At 37.5% G+C, this 22430-nt stretch overlaps 1 protein-coding gene across 1 annotated transcript in view; it reads right to left on the bottom strand.

Annotated features, from left to right (window-relative positions):
- Window positions 1-22430, bottom strand: part of HDX (highly divergent homeobox) — a 166582-nt gene that overhangs the window by 54961 nt on the left and 89191 nt on the right. The window contains exon 5 of the mRNA XM_049872844.1: window positions 12316-12462. Within this exon, the coding sequence (XP_049728801.1) occupies window positions 12316-12462 (147 nt within the window). The remainder of the gene's footprint in view (window positions 1-12315; window positions 12463-22430) is intronic.

Genomic DNA, 22430 nt, shown 5'->3' with positions numbered 1-22430 from the left:
TCCATCTTTTGATTATTGTAAACAGTGCCGCAATAAACATGGATGTGCATACATCTGTGTAGAGACTCTTATTTCTCTAGGATATATTCCGAGGAGTGGGATTGCTGGGTTGTATGGTAGTTCTATTTCTAGCTTTTTAAGGAAGCGCCAAATTTATTTCCAAATTGTTTGTACCATTTTACATTCCCACCAGCAGTGTATAATGTTCCAATCTCTCCACAACATCTCCAACATTTATTATTTTGTGTTTTTTGAATTAATGCCAACCTTGTTGGAGTGAGATGAAATCTCATTGTAGTTTTGATTTGCATTTCTCTAATGGCTGATGATCGTGAGCATTTCCTCATGTATCTGTTAGCTACCTGAATGCCTTCTTTAGCGAAGTGTCTATTCATACCTTTTGCCCATTTTGAATTGGGTTATTTGTCTTTTCGTAGCTGAGTTTTTGCAGTATCATGTAGATTCTAGAGATCAGGCCCTGATTGGAAATATCATAGCTAAAAACTTTTTCCCAGTCTGTAGGTTGTCTTTTTATTTTGATGTGTAGGATAGTTTGTCTCCTTTGTGGTTACCTTATTATTTACCCCTATTTTTCTAAAATTTAAACCTAAATTTTATTTCTTTGTATCACCTTATCTTCCTCTCCATATGGAAGATCTGTGACTACTTTTAGTCCCTCTTTTTTGTTTTAATGTTGTCTTCTTTTAGATAATAACATCTTTGCAACCCTGTTTTAAGTGTTTTTTTTAATCTTAATTTATTTTTTTGATTTCCCTCTCTGGGTTGACTTCTGACTGCTCTGCCCAGTGTTTTAATCTTGGGTTGATACCTGATAATATTGATTTTCTAACCAAAGAACTCTCTTTAGTATTTCTCGTAGTTTTGGTCTGGTTTTTACAAATTCCCTAAACTTGTGTTTATCTGGAAATGTCTTAATTTCACCTTCATATTTAAGAGACAGTTTTGCTGGATTTATGATTCTTGGCAGGCAATTTTTTTCCTTCAATTTTTTATATATGTCATCCCATTCCCTTCTTGCCTGCATGGTTTCTGCTGAGTAGTCTGAGCTTATCCTTATTGGCCCTCCTTTGTAGGTGACTTTTCGTTTATCCCTCGCTGCTCTTATAATCCTCTCTTTATCTTTGGTTTGGCAAGTTTAATTATAATATGTCTTTCTTACTTTCTTTCAAGATCTACCTTATGTGGAGTTCAATGAGCATCTTGGATAGTTATCTTCTCATCTTTCACAATATCAGGGAAGTTTTCTGCCAACAAATCTTTGGCAGTTCTCTCTGTATTTTCCGTTATCCCTCCCTGTTCTGATACTCCAATCGCTCGTAGGTTATTTCTCTTGATAGAGTCCCACATGATTCTTAAGGTTTCTTCATTTTTTTAAATTATTTTATCTGATTTTCTTCAAATATATTAGCACCAAGTGATTTATCTTCGAGTTCAGAAATTCTGGCTTCAACTCAATTCTGCTCCTCTGACTTTCTATTGAGTTGTCTACTTCTGTAATTTTATTGTTAATTTTCTGAATTTCTGATTGCTGTCTGTCTATAGTTTTTCCAGCTTATTAAACTTTTCATTATGTTCCTGAATGATCTTTCTAATTTCTTCAGTTGCTTTATCTGTGTGTTCCTTGGCTTGTTCTGCATATTGCCTCATTTCCTTCCTGATGTCTTGAAGGGTTCTGTGTATTCAACTTTTCTATTCTATCTCTGGTAATTCCAGGAATGCACTTTCATCTTGAAGATCCCTGGATTCTTTGTTTTGAGAGTTTGTTGAGGTGACCATGACCTGTTTCTTTATGTGACTTGATACTGACTGTTGTCTCCGAGCCATTTATGAGTTATTGTATTAGTTTATGCTTGCTTACTGTGTCATAGCTTCTCGCTTTGTTTTGTTTTGTTATACCCAAATGGGTTGCTTGAGTGAGCTAGCTTGATTATTGTTGCCTTTGGAGCTCTGATATCCTGTCTGCAGATGGCTAGAGCTGTTATCAGATATCTCAGTCTAGGAGTCCATTCAGTTTTCTTGTAGGAATTCAGCTCAGATTTCCAGGTAGCTGATCATCAAGTGTGTGGTACAGGCTCTGTCTTACAGTCTTAGAGGGGCAGGGGTGATTGGTGTATATACCAGTATCTGATTGCAGCAGGCGTTCATTCTCTGAACAAGGCAGGTGGCTGAGAACCGACCCCCGAGTGTCTCTGAGGAAAGCGTGTCCCTGTTTCCTAGAGCGGGCAGGTGGGAGGGTTCTGAAGATGGACCATGGGCACCCAAAGTTTTTGGTTGTAAGGACTGGGAGGTACCAGTTATCCTTGGACCCCATCACGGGTGGCTGGGTGACCTGAGTGGAGTCACCAGTCCTCAGGTCCCTGATGTGGGTAGGAGAGGACCTTGTTTAATAGGCAAAGCAATATCAAACATCAAACACCCTCCTCTTCACTGCACAGCTGAAACAGTTGGAGTCTGCCAACAAGGGCCTATTCTCCTGAAATAGGCTCACACAGGTCCATGCAGAGGGAAAAGTTGCTCAAAGTCCACGGACTGTTTATGCCTGGATAGGTGCCGCTTCTGTCCTGTACTCCCCCAGTTAGTGGAGCTAGCAAATTATCTTTTCCCCCAGTTGCAAATTTTTTCCTTCGCCAAGGCCAGGAGGATGGATCTAAGTGTTCAACAGTGCCTATGTCATGCCCAGAGATTTCAGCCGCTGAAGCCGGCTTGTGGGCGGGGGGTGCTGTAAAATATACACAAGTATTTAGCTTTTGCCAAGAGAGCCGTTCTTCTCTGGTTGCAGAGGTGTGAGTAGGCTGTGTGGCTGGCTGCTTCTCCCTGAGGAAACTGTGGCTGAAAGCTATAGTACCAGCCTGCCACTGCTGCTCTGGGAATGGTACCTGAGGGCTTCCCGTGATTCAGGTCCGGTAGCTTTTCTCCGCTTCTGAACATTCTCTTCCTCCCCCTGCCCCTCGGTTCGTTTTCTAAGCTTGCCTTTGAAGCTCAGGGCTACCAGCTTGTGGCAAATATACTTGTTTCACTTGTTTTTTTGGGTCTTTGTTGTAAAGAAGGCTCACCAGAAGCATCTGTCTATTCCGCCATCTTGGCTCTGCCTCTACATTCAAGGTTTGAATTTTTTCTTCAGTTTTTTCAGCTAAACAAATGCTGAGTGTATTCTATCCTTTGGGTTTTCTGATTTCAGGTCTTTGCACATTATAGTACTTTACTTTGTCTTCTCGAGCTGCCCTTTGAAATCTTCTGTTTAGCTCTTTTACTTCATCATTTCTTCCTTTCACTTTAGGTACTCTATGTTGAAAAGCAAGCCTCATAGTCTCTTCTGAAATCCATTTCGTTCTTTTCTTTCTTTACTGTCCTTTTAATGACCTCTTGCTTTCTTAAGGTATGATGTCTTTGGTGTCATTCAACAATTGGTCTGGTCTTTGGTATTAGTGTTTTATGCATCAAATCTATTCCTGAGATGGTCTCTGAATTCAGGTGAGTATACTCAAGGTTATGTTTTGGCTCTTGTGGATTTGCTCTAATTTTCTTCAGCTTCAACTTGAATTTGCATATGAGCAATTGATGGTCTGTTCCACAGTCAGCCTGGGTATTGTTCTAACTGATGATATTGAGCTTCTCTATTGTTTCTTTCTACATGTGTACTAGATTTGATTCCTGTGTATTCCAGCCTGGTGACATCCATGGGTGTAGTCGCCTTAATTTCTTCTATAACACAGTAGTTGTTGAGCAAGGTGCTGTTCACTTTCCATATATTTAATTTTTTTCCTTGCTTTTTCTGTTACAGATTTTTTAATTTTATGGCTTTATGGGCAGAAAATACACTTTGTAATATTTTTGTTATGGCTTGCTTTGTGGCCTAATGTGTGGTCTGTTCTGAAGAATGTTCCATGTGAGTTGGAAAAGAAAGTATACTTGGCTGCTGTTGGGTGGAGTGTTCTGTATATGTCTATGAGATCAAGTTGGTCGATTGTGGCATTTAGATCTTCCGTGTCTTTTTTGAACTTGTTTCTTGATGTTCTGTCCTTTACTGAAATCTGTATTTTGAAGTCTCCTATTTTTTTGCTATTATTGTGGGGCTGTCTCTTTCTCTTTTCAATGCTGTTAGAGTTTGTTTTAGGTATTTTGGAGCCCTGTCATTGGGTGCATAAATATTTATTACTGTCATGTTCTCCTAGTACATTGACCCTTTAATCATTGTACAATGTTCTTGCTTATCCTTTGTGGTGGATTTTACTTTAAAGTCTACTTTGTCAGAGATTAATATTGCCACTCCTGCTCTGTTTTTGATTGTTGTTTGCTTGGTATATTTTTTCTATACTTTGAGTTTTAGTTTGTTTTTGTCTTTGAGTCTAAGATATGTCTCTTGTAGGCAGCACATAGACAGATCTTGTTTTTTTTTATCCTTTCTGCCACTCTCTGTCTCTTTATTGGTGCATTTAGTCCATTTATGTTCAGCATAATTACTGTTTTTCTTGTTTTTTTTTATTTTGGTGTGTAGAATTGTTAGTTTCCTTTATGGTTACCTTAATATTTACCTCTATTTTTCTAAGTTTAAACCAATCTTTTATTTGTTGATATCACATTCACTTCCTCTCCATGTGAAGGATCTATGACTATGTTATTTAGTCCCTCTGTTTTAATGTTGTCATCCTTTACATATTGACATCTCTGTTTCCCTATTTTCAGTGTTTTGACTTTGGCTTTTTTGTGTGACTTCCCTATCTGGGTTGATATCTGGTTGTTCTGTCCTGTGTTCTAGTCTTGGGTTGTTATCTGATGTTATTGATTTTCTGACCTGAGGACTCCCTTTAGTATTTCTTGAAATTTTGGTTTGGTTTTTACAAATTCCTTAAACTTCTCTTTATCTGGAAATGTCCTAATTTTGCTATCATATTTGAGAGACAGTTTTGCTGGATATATAATTCTTGGCTGGCCACTTTTTTTTCCTTCAAGGCTTTATATATATCATCCCATTGCCTTTTCGCCTACATGGTTTCTGCTGAATAGTCAGAGCTTAGTCTTATTGACTCTCCTTTGTAGGTGACTATCCTTTTGTCACTAGCTGCTCTTAAAATTCTCTTTATCTTTGGTTTTGGCAAGTTTGATTATAATATGTGTTGGTGACTTTCTTTTGGGATATCCCCTGTGTATGGTTCAATGAGCTTCTTGGATAGATATCTTCTCTTCTTTCATGATATCAGGGAAGTTTTCTGCCAACAAATCTTCAACAAATCTCTCTGTATTTTCTGTTATCCCCCCCTTGATCTTGCACTCCAGTCACTCATAGGTTATTCCTCTTGATAGAGTCCCACATAATTATTAGAATTTCTTTATTTTTTAAAAATTCTTTTATCTGATTTTTCCTCAAATATATTGGTGTCACGTGCTTTATCTTCAGTCTCACTAATTCTCACTTCCATTTCTTCAATTCTGCTGCTATGACTTTCTATTGAGTTATCTAATTCTGAAATTTTATTGTTAATCTTTTGGTTTTCTGTTTATGGATTCTTGCAGCCTGCTGAATTTGTCATTATGCTCTTGTAAAACCTTCTTAAGTTCCTCTGTTACTTTGTCTGTGTGTTCCTTGGCTTGGTCTGTGTTTTGCTTGATCTCCTTCCTGATCTCTTGAACGGCTCTGTGTATTAATCTTTTGAATTCTACCTCTGGTAATTCCAAGAAGTTATCTTCCTCCCTTGGAAACTCTATGGGGCAGTTCTACTCTGTCCTATACAGTTGCTATGAGTCAGAATTGACTCGATGGCCGTGGGTTTTGTATCTTCCTCCAGGAGGTTTCTTGGTGCTTTGTTTTGGTCACTTGCTGAAGCCATTATGGTTTTCCTTCTTATGTGATGTTGATATTGACTGTTGTCTCTGAACCATCAATCCCAGTGCCCCCGCCATCGAGTTGATTCTGACTCATAGTGGCCCTACAGGACAGAGTAGAACTGCCCCACAGAGTTTCCAGGGAGTGCCTGGCAGATTCAAACTGCCGATCCTTTGGTTAGCAGCCATAGCACTTAACCACCAGGGTTTCCGAACCATCAATAAACTATTATATTAATTTATTTTATGTTTGCTTACCATGTCCTAAACCCAGGTGGCATAGTGGCTAAGTGCTATGGCTGCTAACCAAAGGATCGGCAGTTCGAATCTTCCAGGCACTCCTTGGAAACTCTATGGGGCAGTTCTACTCTGTCCTGTAGGGTCACTATGAGTTGGAATCAACTCGACGGCACTGGGTTTGGTTTGGTTTTTGGTACCATGTCCTAGCTTCTTGTTTTCTTTTGATATGCCCAAATAGGCTGGTCGCGTGAGCTACTTTGAGTATTGGCATCTTTGAGGCCTTCATGTCCTATCTCTAGGTGTTTGTAGCTGCTACTAGATATGCGAGTCCAGGAATCCATTTACTTTTCTTGTGTGCTCAGGTGTGCAGATCATAGGTCACCAAGTGTGTGGTGCAGGCTCTCGCCTACAGTCCTACACAAGGAGGGCTACATAGGGGTGACCGGAGCAGGCACAGGTATCTGGCTGCAGTAGGGGGTCAGCTGATGAGCAAGGCAGGGGCCTGACAGCTGACCCTGAGTGTCTGGGTGGAAGGCATGTCCCTGTTTGCTAGAGTGTGTAAGTGGGTGGGTTTCGCAGCAGGACTTTGGCCCCCAGTGCTATTGGCTGTAAGGGCTAGTGAGTACCACTTATTCTTAGACCCCTGTAACAGGTGGCTAGGTGGAGTGGGTGGGGTCACCAGTCCTCAGGCCCCTGACGTAGGTAGGTGCAGGCCCTGCTTAATGGTCAGGGCGGTGTCAAATATCAGGAATCTGCCACTCCTCCTTATGGTTGCTGCAGTTGAAAACAGGCTTCAGGTATATATCCATTTTGTACTGTGCTAGTGAGGGCCTACACTGTTGAAATGGGCCCACTCTGGTCTATGCTGGGGTGAAAGGCATTCAAAGTCTGTGGACCCTGTATGTCTGTGCCTAGCAAAAGGGCTGTGCCTGCCCTGAGTTTCAAGCTTAGGGGAGCTGGCAGAGTATTTTTTCCTGTTTGTTAATTTGTTCCCTCTACAAAACCAGGAGAATGGCTCAGGTGGCACAACAGGGTCTACTTCCTGCCCAGGGGGAACAGCAATTACTGAAGCCAAACCGGGACCCAGAGCAGAGTGAGGAGGGGGGAAGGCAAATGGGAGAGAGGTATTTTCCAAATGGGAGAAGGGTTTTTTTGATCCATAAAGTAGATTAGACCCTTGTACTTATCTTTCACTGATTGAGTGCTGTTTCTCCCTGCTTCTGCAAGCTTGAGCAGACTCTCCACTGCTCTATTTCTCCTGATGTGGGAAAAGTGTCCCAAGCACTACTGCTTGCCTCAGCCCATCAGCACTGGCCCATCCAGCTTGCAGAGTGCCAGTTAGGAAAGTCTGGCAAATCCTCACTGTTTCTAAACTGTCTCTCCCTCCCCCTGCCACTCAGTCCGACTACTTAAGTTTGTCTTTGATGTTCAGGGCACCTTTTGTTGTTGTTGTTAGGTGCTGTTGAGCCAGTTCCGACTCTTAGCAACCCTATGCACAACAGAACGAAACACTGGTCCTGTGCCATCCTTACAATCGTTGTTATGCTTGAGCTCATTGTTGCAGCCACTGTGTCAATCCACCTTGTTGAGGGTCTTCCTCTTTTCCGCTAACCCTGTACTCTGCCAAGCATGATGTCCTTCTCCAGGGACTCAACCCTCCTGACAACATGTCCAAAGTATGTAAGATGCAGTTTCGCCATCCTTGCCTCTAAGGAGCATTCTGGCTGCACTTCTTCCAAAACAGATTTGTTCATTCTTTTGGCAGTCCATGGTATATTCAATATTCTTCACCAACACCACAACTCAAAGGCGTCAATTCTTCTTCGGTCTTCTTTATTCATTGTCCAGCTTTAACATGCATCTGATATGATTGAAAATACTATGGCTTGGGTCAGATACACCTTAGTCTTCAGGGTGACATTTTTTCAACCTAGATTGTCATATTAATTGATTCACTTGTTTTTTGGGGTCTTTGTTGTAAGAGGGACCACAGGAAGCATCTGACTACTCTGCCGTCTTGGCCCCAGCTATCCCCAGTCTTATTTTGAGTGTCTTCCAACCTGAGGGGTTCATTTTACGTCAGTGTATCAGACAATCTCCCACTGCTATTCATAAGGTTTTCACTGGTCAATTTTTTCGGAAGTAGACCCCGCCAGGTCCTTCTTCCTAGTCTGTCTTTGGCTGGAAGCTCCTCTGAAACCTGTCCACCAAGGGTGACCCTGCTAGTATTTGAAATACTAGTGACAGTATTAGCAACAGGCAAAACACCACAGTAAGACAAATTGACAGATACATGTTGAATATTATTCATGTTGTTGTTGTTGTTAGGTGCCACTGAGTTGTTTTGACTCATAAAGACCCTATGTACAACAGAACAAAACACTGCCCAGTCTGATGCCATCCCCACAATCATGGCTAAAGGGTCATATGTCAATTCTAATTTTAGTTTTTTGAGGACCTGCTACATTGTTTTCCACGACAGCTGTACCATTTTGCATTTCCACCAGCTGTGGATAAGTGTTCCAATTTCCCCACATCCTTCCCAATATTTGTTATTATGATTTTTTTTATCTTAGCCATCTTAGTGGGAGTGAAATGGTATCTCATTGTGGTTTTGATTTCCATCTCTCTAATGGCTAATTATGTTGAGCATATTTCCATGTGTTTGGTGTCCATTTGAATACCCTCTTTAGTGAAATATCTATTCAAGTCCTTTGTCCATTTTATGATTGGGTTGTCTTTTTCTTGTTGAAGTTGTTGAAACTTTATATATATATTGAGAAAAAAAAAAAGAGAGAGACCTGCCTATGGGCATGGCTGAGAGGAGACTGTCCTGATCAAAAAACTGTATCCTGAGTCGTTCCTGAACCTGAATTGTAGCGTGTTACTTCCCTAATAAACCCCATAACTTCAAGTATGGTCTGTGAGTTCTGTGTGACCATTGCAACAAATTATCAAACTCAGCAGAGACGTAGAAAGTTCCGTGGGAGGGACAGTTGATGTCAGATTTGGTAGAAACGTTAGAGAGAGGAGGTATGTCTGACAGCTGCCTCCTAAGAATCAGCCCTGGGCTATTGATCTTAATTCTCCTTCCTCCTTGTGAAGTTAGACAAGGAGGTCAGACACCCCTGCCACACCGTTTTTATACACTGTGTATCTTTTTAAATAATATTTTATTGTGTTCTCAGCGAAGGTTTACCCAGCAGTTTAGGTTCCCACTCAACAATTTCTATACAAGTTGTTCCATTTTCATTGAGGTTCCATTTATTTATTTTGACTTTTGCTGCTTGTGCCTTTGATATTATATTGGATAATCCATTGTTAAAACTAGGCATGACAGCATTGTCCCTGCATTTTCTTCTGAGAATTTTATGATTTTAGTTAGCAAATTTAGGTCCTTAATCCATTTTGAATTTTTTTTTTTTTTGTATATGGTGTGAAGCATGTATCCTGTTTCATTTTTCTGAATGTGGAAATCCAGTCTTCCCAACACCATTTATTGAAGAGGCTCTTCTTTCCTCATTGAACGGACTTAGCACCCTTGTGAAAAATCAGTTGACAATAGAAGTGTAGCTTTATTTCTAGACTTTGAAGTCTATTCTATTGGTCTATGTGCCCATTTTATTGATTACAGTGGTCATATGTTTTAAAATCAGGAAGTGTGAGTCCTTCTTTGTTTTTCTCTTTCAACATTGCTTTAGCTATTTGGGTCATTTTGCCATTCCATATAAAGTTGAGGATTGGTTTTTCCATTTTTGCAAAGAAGGCTGTTGGAATTTTGGTCTGAATTGAGTTGAATCTATAGATTGGTTTGAGTAGTACTGACATCTTAATAATATTAAGTCTTCCAGTCCATGGACATGGACCATCTTTCCATTTATTTAAGTCTTCTTTAATATCTTCCAGCAGTGTTTTATAATTTTTAGCACATAAACCTTCACATCCTTGGTTAAATTCATTCCTAGGCATTTTATTGTATAAGATGCTGTTGTAAATTGAATCATCCCCCTAATTTCCCTTTTAGATTTCTCATTGTTGGTGTGTAGGTACTGAACTCTTTGTTTGTTGACTTTTTTCCCTGAAACTTTGCTAAATTTCTCTATTAGCTCTAGAATTTTTCACATGGACTCTTTGGGTTTTTCTATATATAAGATCATGTCGTCTGTGAAGAGAGATCACTTTGCTTCTTTTCCAATCAGGATATCTGTTATTTCTTTTTCTTGCCTTATTGCTCTGGCTAGGACTTCTAATGCAATATAATGGAATAAAAGTGGTGAGAGAGGGCACCCTTGTCTTATTCCTGATTTCAAGGGGAAAGCTCTCAGTCTTTCTCCATTAAGTATAATGTCGACCGTTATCATTTCATATATGCCCTGAATCATACTGAGGAATTTCCTTTCTATTCCAATGTTCTTGAGGGTTTTGGAAAAGGGTGTTGGATTTTACCAAATGCTTTTTCTAGATGCGTAGAGATGTTCATGTGGCTCTTTTTCTTTGTTCTATCGATGTGGTGTATTGCGTTGATTGGTTTTCTAATGTTAAATCATCCTTGCATTCCTAGGATAAATCCCACTTGGTCATGGTGCATGACTCTTTAATATGCTGTTGGATTCTGTTTGCTAGTATTTTGTTTAAGCAGTACAATTTCTTATCTATCATTCATTATGTAACATGTGAGATGTATTTCTATTCAGCTTATGTATTTTTTAAACAATTACATTGAGATATATTTCAAATATCATACAATTCACTCATTTAAAGTGTACAATTCAATTTTTTTATATATTCAAAGTTGTGCAACCATCACCACAATCTAGTTTTAAAACATTTTCATAATCCTCCCAAAAAAACCAGTACCCATTAGCCATTACTCCCCATTCTCTCATACTCCCCTCCCACTTCAGCCCCTGGCAACCACTAATCTATTTTATGTCTCTATAACCCACTGCCGTTGAGTTGATTCCAACTTGCAGTGACCCTATAGGACAGAGTAGAACTGCCCAATAGAGTTTCCAAGGAGCACCTGGGGGATTTGAACTGCTGACCTCTTGGTTAGCAGCCGTAGCACTTAACCACTATGCCACCAGTGTTTCCATGATTATAAGAACTTGTTGTTGCTGTTGTTAGGTGTCATCGAGTCAGTTCCAACTCATAGGGACCCTAAGTAAAACAGAACAAAACACTTCCTGGTCCTGTACCACCCTCTCAAGTGTTGCTATGTTTGAGCCCATTGTTGCATCCACTGTGTCAATCCATTTCGTTGAGGGTCTTCCTCTTCTTCTCTGAGCCTCTACAAAGCATGGTAACGTGTCCGAAGTATGTGAGACAAAGTGTCCCCATTGTGGCTTCTAAAGAGTATTCTGACTGTATTTATGTCTCTATAGATAACCCTATTCTGGATATTTCATATAAATGGAATCATATAATATGTAATCTTTTGTGATAGGCTTATTTCACTTAGCATAATATTTGCAAGGTTTATGCATGTTGTACCATGTATCAGTATTTCATTCCTTTTTATGGGTGAATACTATTCCACTGCATGTATATACCACATTTTTTTTAAATCCATTCACTTGATGGTTATTTGGGCTGTTTCCACATTTTGGCTATTAGTAGTGATGTCACTGTGAACATTTGTGTACAAGTTTTTGTGCAGGCATGCATTTTCAATTCTCTTGGGTATATATACCTAGGAGGAGGTCATATGGTAACTCTATGCTAATCTTTTTAAGGAAATGCCAGACTGTTTTCCAAAGAGGCTAAAACATTTTACATTCCCACCAACAGTGTACAAGGATTCCAATTTCTCCACATTGTGGTCGGCATTTGTTATTATACGTCTTTTTTTTTTTTTAATAGCCATCCCAATTTCCTGGCAACTAACAACAACAACAGTGGGTATGAAGTGGTATCTCATTGTGGTTTTGATTTGCATTTCTCTAATAATAACGTCAAGCATCTTTTCATGTGCTTATTAGCCGTGTGTATATCTTCTTTGACGAAATGCTTGTTTTTAAATTGGATTATTTGTCTTTTGAGTTTTAAGAGTTCTTTACATATTTTGGATACAAATCCGTTATCAGATATATGATTTTCAAATATTTTTTCCTGTTCTGTGGTTGTCTTTTCACTTTAGTAATGCTATCATTCGTAGCACCACATGCAGTGTTTTAAAACTTTCATTTATGCCACTTAACAACCACAACATGAAAATTATTGAAAATATCTTACCCGAACTATTTCACAGTCAACATTTAATTCAGTTGCAACTGCTTCAATTTTCTCTCTACAAACAGAGCCCAGGCTTGTCATGCCATTGTCCCAGTACTTCTTAAGAGTGGCTAAGTCTCGGTCACTGAACTGAGTGCGATCCTGTAGCTGTGAAAGAGATTTTTAAAAATCAGGATTATCAAAGGAAAGAATATTATAGAAACAATCATTAGGGTGAGATGTGTTAGGTTACTTTCAACACATAATATTAGCTAAGGTCATTTCATAATTCTTACTCTGTGTTCTCCCATTCTGAAAATGAGCATTTTCATTGCATGTATTTCTATAACATAGAATTAAATGAGTAGAATTTTTTTAACTGATGACAAATAATGTTGATATAAAAAGTTTTAATAACATAAATAATACATGTTAATTGTAGAAAATACAGATAGAAAGATAATTTAAATCACCCACAATCCTGAAAACAACCATTTATTACCATTTTAATATTTATTCTTTTGAACTTCTTCTCTATGCATATACATATTCACATGCACACACTACCCACATTTTAAATAACAATGATAGGATCACACCAGTGTGCTGCCTTTAGATCAATTAATCTAGATTTGCCATATGCAGATCTATCAATATTATCATAAATTAAAAAATAGGAGAAATGTGGGAAGATAAAGTAGCTCTATAAAAATGATTATATTTATGGCTTCAGAAACTTTCATAATGAGCCTGCTGTTTATCTCCAATGTATTCTTTTTAATAATAATATTGTGTTCTTAGATTTTGTGTTCAGTAAACTAAGGGTTACATATTGTTTTAATTTGATTAATTCTGGAGGCATACCTAGGAAGTAAATTAGAAGCATGATATAATAATGACCTCTATCTTGCTGGTAAGGAGTCAAGAAAGGCCACAGGAATCTTTCAGCAGGGCATAGAAAGTCCATGGCAGAGCTAGAAATAGAAATATTTCTGATATTTTCTAGCAGCTTATTCCTATGATGCCTCCAATTATCTCAAGGGGTGGTAAAATTCTAAAAAATATATGTGTGTAATGACAGAGAAAATGAGAGAAGGAGAGGAAAAGCGAGAGCCTGTGAGAATGAACGAGTTGGGGGCAAATGTTGCAAGTCATCCCAGGAGATTTTGTTGCTGCCTTCTGCCTAGGATGACATGGTCTGGCTCCACACAAAGGCTAGACTTTAAATCCTTCCCAGACACATACTGCTTTTAATATTTCCTTTTTAACTTAAATTTAAAATGGAAACTCTCCTAAATCAGCTTTGGGTACCAGTGAAAAATAAAGTATACAACAGGATGTAAATAAATGAGTTAACATGCTTAAAATTGATGTAATACCAAACAATAAGCATAAATTTGTTTTAAAGCTACACTCTTTTAAAAGTAATTTTAGCTACTATGGATAAAAACAATATATGAATTCTTGATTTACTACCCAGAGTTTGAAGCTACATTGAGTAAAGTGTGTCTGACTCGACGGCACTGGGTTTGGTTTTTTTGGTTTTTTCCTAAGAAAGATGATACTGCTTTTTTTCTGCTAAATCTGTTTCTCTTATCTATTAAAAAAAAAAAACCTGATTAGTGACATTATAAGTACTAGTACTAAATTACATGTTCTCAGTAAATGAATCAAAACACACTGTCCAAGTGTTTGTTGTTTTTTTTTTTTTAATCAAGAGGAATAACTCTGGAATGATTTACAAGGGAAAAATCTCATTAGGTGCTCATCCTATATTGATTACACAATGGTTGTGGAGCTAAATTTTCTCAAAATAAAACAGAGCACAAATAATGGTCATAAGGTTCTAGGTAAATTCAGATAATTCATTTTAAAAGCCAACATAAATATTCCTATAATTTTCATTGCACCATTTTTTCCAGTGCAAGCTAGCCTTCATTACTGTCAGAGTGGAAGGAATAACGAACAGAACACCGAACTCACTCAGCCAATTAATTTGTAATTCATTTAGAGGACATCCAAAGCTGCTTCATCCCTTATATTGAACTAAATCAAACCTGATTTGATTTGCTAGAAAAATGTGCTGGGGTCTAAAGCATTAGCAATGCTGAAAATTACCTCTCATGACAATGCTTGTTAAGTAGAAGCTTATGCAAGAGGAAGAGTTATTTTTAAAACTCCTAAGAGCATATTTCAACTAAGAAAATAAATATGGCAATAAAGAACAATTAGTATTAAAACTGTAAATACCTATTTATAAAAGCATAAAAGGAGTACATTGAAAGAAGAAGATGAATTCTTCCCTGAGGAACCCTGAGGTTGAAGTCAGTTTTGTTTTTCTACTGGACTTTAAAGCCACTTTCGCTGCAGCCTAACACCCTGGTTCAAGTGAAGGAGATCTATTAGGGAATTTTCTTGCTGATTTTGTGAAAAAAGTAATTGCCAAGTAACTCTGGTAATCTAGGTGAAACGTGAGGCTTGATCCAAACGACTACGTAATTGTTTTGACTTTATTTGACTTATACTGTTATGCAGTAGACAGAAAACCTTTGACATTTTCACCAGCCTCAAGGGCATCTCTGGCAATATCTTTCTTTTTCTTTTTAAAATAAAACTAGATGAGAAAACTAATGAGATTACATGATGACTATGTATCTCAGTTAAATGTGGAACTGAATTATATATGTGTACTTATTTTTTTTTACTTAAAAGCAGCCCCTCTGGAATGAGAACCATTAAAATTTTCTAACTAATTTCTTCAGCTTGCTCCCTCAGTTTTCCATATGCTGTGTACTACTCAGTCTAGTCCAGATCGTGAGTCCAGACAGTAGCCCACCCTGCCAGGGTTTCAATCTTGTTTCCTGAAGTTTTTTTCATCTTTCCATTAGATAATGAGCTACTTGAGTTCCTGAGTGGTGTAAACTGTCAAGTACTTGACTACTAGCCAAAAGGTTGTCAGTTCAGATCCACACCGATTCACCTCAGAAGATAAGCCTGGCAATCTACTTCCAAAAGGTCAGTCTTGAAAACTCTATGGAACACAAATATTTTGGTTTTGAATAGTCCTTGAGAGTTCATTTCCTAGGTTGGTATCTGGCTGGTATGAAATTGTGTTCTAGACTCAGGCTGTGGTCTGATGTTGTTTGTTCTCAAACCGAAGGACTCCTTTTAATAATTCTTGTAAGTTTGGTTTGTTTTTTACATATTTTCTTAATTTCTGTTTATCTGGAAATGTCCTAATTTCACCATTATATTTGAACAACAGTTTTGCAGGATATATTATTCTTGGTTGGGAATTTTTTTTCTTTCAAGGTTTTATATGTCATCCCATTGCCTTCTTGCCTTCATGGTTTCTGCAGAATAATCAGAGTTTTGTCTTATTGTTTTCCCTCTGTATGTGACTTTTCATTTTTCTTGAGCTGCTTTCAGGATTCTTTGTCTTTGGTTTTAACGAGTGTGATTATGATAGGCCTTGATGATTTTCTTTTGGATATGTCCTATATGGGGTTCTTTGATGATGTTACAGAAGTTTTCTGTCAGCAATTCTTCAATGATCCCCTCTGTGTTTTCCATTTTCTCCACCTGTTCTGGAACTCTGATCAGTTGAAAATTTTGGCTTTTGATTGTATCCCACATAATTCTCAGGGTTTCTTCATTTTTCTTCATTGTCTGAAACTGAAGACAAACACTTGGATACAACTTTCTTTGAGATTTGCATTCCCTGTCAGATAGTTCTAGTGCCCTTTCTTTACTGGAAAGTCATCTTGTGTTTCATTTTGGATGCCTACTGTAACCATCCTGTCCTTTTTCTTTTATTTTTTGATATTGTCTGCTGTCTTCAGGACATTCAGTAGTTATTTTCTTTGTTTATTGATTGTAGATTTGTTTGTGTCATCCTGTTTTTTTTGTTTTATTTGGTTATGTCTGAGCAGGTAGTCTGTGCATTCTTTGTTGTTTGCTCTTCTCTGGGCACAATACTTTTCACATCCTTGTCCAATGGGTAGCATAGTGGTTAAGAGCTACGTCTGCTAACCAAAATGTCGGCAGTTAGAATTTACCCGGCGCTCCTTGGAAACTCTGTGGGGCAGTTCTACTCTGTCTTATAGGGTTGCTGTGAGTTGGAATTGACTCAGTGGCAACAGGTTTGGTTTTGGGGTTTGTCCAATGGGCAGGGCTAGTTGCTTAGCTACTGTTGTTTTCTTAATGCTGCATTTTGTCACTAGAAACATTAACCATCTCAATCCCTATCCACACATGCCTCCAATTTGGAAATATATGGTCTTATAAACTCTTAAAATCACCTGCTATTGACAAGTGCAATAACTGATTCTTTTTTTTTTCAAGTGAATTCCTAAGAGTTAAGCCCTGTTTCCAATGTTGTAACTTATTGCTATAGTATCCCTCTAGTGCTTGACTGCTTGTAATAAAAATATTTTTATCATGTACTAATATTGAGTTCCAAAAATTTGCTTATCTTTTAACTAGACACTAGCTGAAGGTAGGAATTAAAACAATTAACTTCTCTTTGTACATCACCTAGCATGGATTTGAGAGCATAATTCTGAGGCATGCAGCTTATAGAACTGCAGATATAGAAGATACCTCTAACTATTCTCCAGTTCAGGGTGAACTATTTAAAAATTATCCAAGATAAATGGATATCAGTAGTCATCTCTGGTTATCCAGTTTATAAAAGGAGGATTTTAGCTTGTTACCAGTAGATTTTAACTTGTGAGAACATTTGTAACATCACATACCTAAATTATTAGTAAAATAGTAAGTGAACAGACTTAACAATTTCTAATACAAACGTTCTATTACAAAAGAAAATTGCTTAAAGAATACAACAGAACAAATTCCTACCTTTAACATGCAGGTAGTCAAATTGAGACTTGTCTCATAAAAGTATTTAAATTTAAAATATGGTTAAAGTGCTATTGGTTAAAGGAGATAAATGTAGAACTTAAGAACTACTCTAGAATCAATATCATTTTGAAGTTGAGATTTGATGCAACTTCATTGTAGGGATTATGCTTCTCTCTGTAACTAAAGACTAAAAGTGTTAGAATAGGACATTAGAAGTTATCTAATCTCATCTTATTTTGTAGATGAAGAAATTGAGGCCCAGAATAATAAGTATTTTACCTAAATTTGAAAGCTGGCTTGTAGCAGAACCAAGATTAGATCCCAATTCTAATAATTTATTATGTGGTCTCTACCACCTTCAAAGAACACATTTAATTTCTCTAAACAATAACAAACAAGGAAGATTTTGTGTTTAGAGCCAGTGGTAAAACCTGGGCATTGTTGCTCCCAACTCGTTTTTCAATTCCTCATGTGAAGAAGAAATACACTTCCCAAATTCAAACAAAAGTGTAACATGCAAGAATAACCATATTCTGCCAATGACATGATCCTATATACAGAAAATCCCAAAGAATCCATGAAAAACTTTACAATTAATAAATGAATCCTGCAAAGTTGCAGCATAAAAGATCAACAAGCAAAGATCAGCTGCATTTCTATGCACCAACAACTAAAAATCCAAAAAGTACATTAAGAAAAGAATTGCATATACAATAGCATCAAAAAGAATAAAATACTAAGGAATAAATTTAACTAGGGACGTGAAACACTTGTACACTGAAAACTACAAAATACTGCTGAATGAAAGTAATGAAGACTTAAATAACTTGGAAGATATCTGTGCTCATGAATTGGAAGACAACATGGTTCAGATGTTAATACTACTCAAAGTGATCTACAGATATGACGCAATCCATATCAATATCCAAATGGCCTTTTCTGAAGAAATGAAAAAGTTGGTCCTCAAATTCATATGGAATTGCAATGAGTTATGAATAGCCAAAAAATACTGAATAAGAAGAACAAAATTGGGAGACTCACATTTCCTGGCATCAAAGCTTACTACAAAGCTACAGTAATCAAAACAGTGTGCTACTGAAATCACTGTAGACATACAGACCAATGGAATAGATTTGAGAATCCAGAAGTAATCCCATACATCTATGGACAAATGATTTTTAACATAGGTGCCCAGGCCACTCAATGGGGAAAGAATGCTCCCTTAAACAAATGGTACTGGGACAACTCATATCTCCATGCAAAAGAATGAAGTTGAATCCCTACCTCAAACCATATACAAATATTAACCCAAAATGTATCAATGACCTAAATGTAAGAGCTAAAACTATAAAACTCTTAGAAGAAATCATAAGGGCAAATCTTCATGACCTTGGATTCAGCAATGACACCAAAAGCATGAGCAATAAAAAAAAAAGAATTGCATTTCATGAACATTAAAAACTTTTGTGCATCATAAGACGTTACAAAGAAAGTGAAAATACAAACTACAGAATGGGAGAAAATATTTGCAGACCGTATATCTGATAAGGATCTAGTATCCCGCACATATAAAGAATTTTAGAACTCAAAAACAAAACCCAATTAAAAAATGAGCAAAGGACTTAAGTACACATTTCCTCCAATAAGGACTAGAAATGGCCAACAAGCACATGAAAAGATGCCCAGGGTCATTAATCTTTAGGAAAATGCAAATTAAAACCACAGTGAGATACCACTTCATACTCACAAGGATGGCTATAAAAAAAAAGGAAACTAAGCATTGGTGAGGATGTGGAAAAATTGGAACCTTTGTACATAGCTGGCAGGAATGTAAAACGTTTCAGTCACTGTGGAAATCAATTGGGCTGTTCTTCAAAAAGTTAAACATAGAGTTATCATATGACCTTTCAATTCCACTCAAAATTATATACCCAAAAGAACTGAAAACAGGTGCTTCAACAAATCATTGTACAAGAATGTTCACCCTATTCACAGCACTATTTACAATAGCTAAAAGACGGAGACAACCCCAAAACCCATCAATGAATGGACAGATAAACTAATTGTGGCATATGCACACAATGCAATCCTATTCAGTGATAAAAGGGATGAAATACTGATACATGCTACAACACAGATAAACCACAGAAACATGCTACGTGAATGAAATCAGATGCAAAACGCCTCTTATCATATGAGTTAATTTATATGAAATACTCAGAATAGGTAAACTCACAGAAATAATGCAGATAGGAGATGCCAGGGTCGGGGTGAGGAATGGAGAGTAACTGCTTAATGGAGTGATGAAAATAGTGTGTAACTAGATAGAGGTGGTAGTTGCACAGCCTTGTGAATATAATAAATGCCACTAAATTATTCACTTGAAAACGGTTAAATTTTTGTTATGCAAATTTCACCTCAATTAAAACAAAAGAATAATCTTATTCTATTCCACAAATGATTAAACACTAATCTTGCAAAAGCATTTTAGCTCTATTTCCATTGGTGTTTTAAGGAAAAGAACAATTTTTTATGTCTATGCTTATGCTAAATTAAATTCTTTCCTGGGCTGCTAATGTAATGTGATTTTTTTTTTTTTTGGTCTCTAGAATAGAAGTTATTAAGAAGCATCAAGTATCATCATCAAAGAGTGTTGAATTAATCTTTTTTTTTAGGGAGTTGTGGGGGAATAATGGGTAAAGAGGATAAATGTAATTGCATTCAGACACATATCAACATTATTTTCTTATTAGTCTATATCTAGTCCGAGACACTAAATAAAGTGTAGACAGAATTATCAACTGCTATTTTCACATTTCTTCTTATTTTGAGTCATGCCATGTCAGCAAATGAAGGTTACAAAAGCTTTACTTTATCTACATCCTTAAGGTTGATCCTATTTTGATGAGGCAGCACTTTCGCAGTCATATTTTGAGTGCCTTTCAACCTGAAGAGCTCATCTTCCAGCACCATATCAGACTATGTTTAGCTGCTATTCATAAGGTTTTCACTCACCAATATTTTCTGAAGTACACTGCCAAATCCTTCCTTGTAGTCTCTTTTAGTCTGGAAGCTCCACATAAACCTGACCACCATGGGTGACCCTGCTGGTATTTGAAACACCAGTGGCACAGCTTCTAGCATCACAGCAACATGGAAGGCACCACAGTAGGACAAACTGACAGATGAGTGGTAGGAAGTTCAAGTTGAAGCTGAAGAAAATTAAAATAAGTCCACAAGAGCCAAAGTACAATCTTGAGTATATCTCACCTAAATTTAGAGACATTCTCATGAATAAATTTGAAGCATTGAACACCAATGACTGAAGATGAGTTGAGTTGTGGGATGACATCAAGGATATCATACATGAAGAAAGAAAAAGGTCATTAAAAAGACAGGAAAGAAAGAAAAGACCAAATTGAATGTCAGAAGAGACTCTGAAACTTGCTCTTCAACGTAAAGTAGCTACAGTGAAAGGAAGAAATGATGAAATAAAAGAGCTGAACAGAAGATTTCAAAGGGCAGCTTGAGAAGACAAAGTAAAGTATTATAATGACAAGTGCAAGGACCTGGAGTTAGAAAACCAAAAGGGTAGAATACACTGAGCAATTGTCAAACTGAAAAACAGCTGAAGAAAAAATTCAAACCTCTAGCTGGAATAGTGAACGATTCTATAGGGAAAATATTGATGCAGAAAGCATCAAAAGAAGATGGAAGCAATGAATACACAGAGTCACTGTAACAAAAAGAGTTGGTCAACATCAACGATTCCAGGAGGCAGCATATGAGCAAGAACCAATGGTACTGAAGGAAGAAGTCCAAGCTGCACTGAAGGCATTGGCAAAAAAGAAGGCTACAGGAATTGTGCAATACCATTTGAGATGTTTCAACAAATGGATTCAGCACTGGAAGTGCTCACTCGTCTTTGCCAAGAAATTTGGAAGACAGCTGCCTGGCGCACTGACTGGAAGAGATCCATATTTGCACCCATTCCAAAGAAAGGTGATCCAATGGAATGTGGAAAATATTGAACAACATCATTAATATCACACACAAGTAAAATTTTGCTGAAGATCATTCAAAAGCAGTTGCAGCAGTACATCCACAAGAAACTGCCAGAAATTTAAGCCAAATTCAGAAGAAGTAGAAAAATGGATATCATTCCTGATGTCAGATGGATCCTGGCTGAAAACAGGGAATACCAGAAAGATGTTTAATTGTGTTTTATTGCACAGGCATTCGACTGTGTGGATCATAACAAATTATGGACAACATTGCAAAGAATGGGAATCCCCGAACACTTTATTGTGCTCACCTGAAACCTATACACAGACCAAGAAGCAGTCATTCAAAAAGAACAAGGGGATACTGCGTGGTTTAAAGAAACCTGTGCATTGGGGTTGCATCCTTTTGCCATACTTATTTAATCTTTATGCAGAGTGTCTTAGTCATCTAAATCTAATGCTGCTATAACAGAAATACCGCAAGTGGATGGCTATGACAAAGAGAAATTTATTTTCTCACTGTCTAAAAAAAAAAAAAATTTTTTTTTTTTTTAGTAGGCTAGAAGTCCAAATTTGGGATGTCAGCTCCAAGGGAATGCTTTTTCTTTCTCTGTCTGCTCTGGAGGAAGGTTCTTGTCATCAATCTTCCCCTGAACTAGGAGCTTCTCTGTGAAGAAACCCTGGCTCAAAGGACACACTCTGCTCCCAGAACTGCTTTCTTGGTGATATGAGGTCCTCAACTCTCTGTTTGTTTCCCTTCCCTTCCCTTCCCTTTTAGGTCTTGTAAGATAAAAGGTTGTGCAGGCCACACCCCAGGGAAACTCCCTGTACATTGGATCAGGGATGTGACCTGAACAAGGGTGTTAGGTCCAACCCTAATCTTTAACCACAGGCAGAGACTATGATTTTTGACACAGGAAAATCACAGAATGGAAGACAACCACCCAATACTGGGAATCATGGCCTAACCAAGTTGACACATATTTGGGGGGACAAAATTCAATCCATGACATTCCACTGTTTAGCCCCCAAAAATTCATGCCCTTGCCACATGTAAAACATATTCACTCCCTCATATCATAGCAAAATTCTTAAATCAAGTCCAAGTCCAAAATCCAAAAATTCCTCCTCATCTGTGAAATCTAAAATACAAGTTATCTGCTTCCAAAGTACAGTGGCAAAACAGGCACAAGCTAGACATTTCCATTACAAATGGAAAAAATTGGAGGGAAAGAAGGTATAACAGGCATCAAGCAAGTCAGCAGG

This window comes from Elephas maximus, chromosome X (assembly GCF_024166365.1).
Source record: "Elephas maximus indicus isolate mEleMax1 chromosome X, mEleMax1 primary haplotype, whole genome shotgun sequence".
NCBI classification, from domain to species: Eukaryota; Metazoa; Chordata; class Mammalia; order Proboscidea; family Elephantidae; genus Elephas; species Elephas maximus.
Note: the sequence above shows the minus strand (reverse complement) of the source record. Positions and strands in the feature narration are given on the sequence as shown.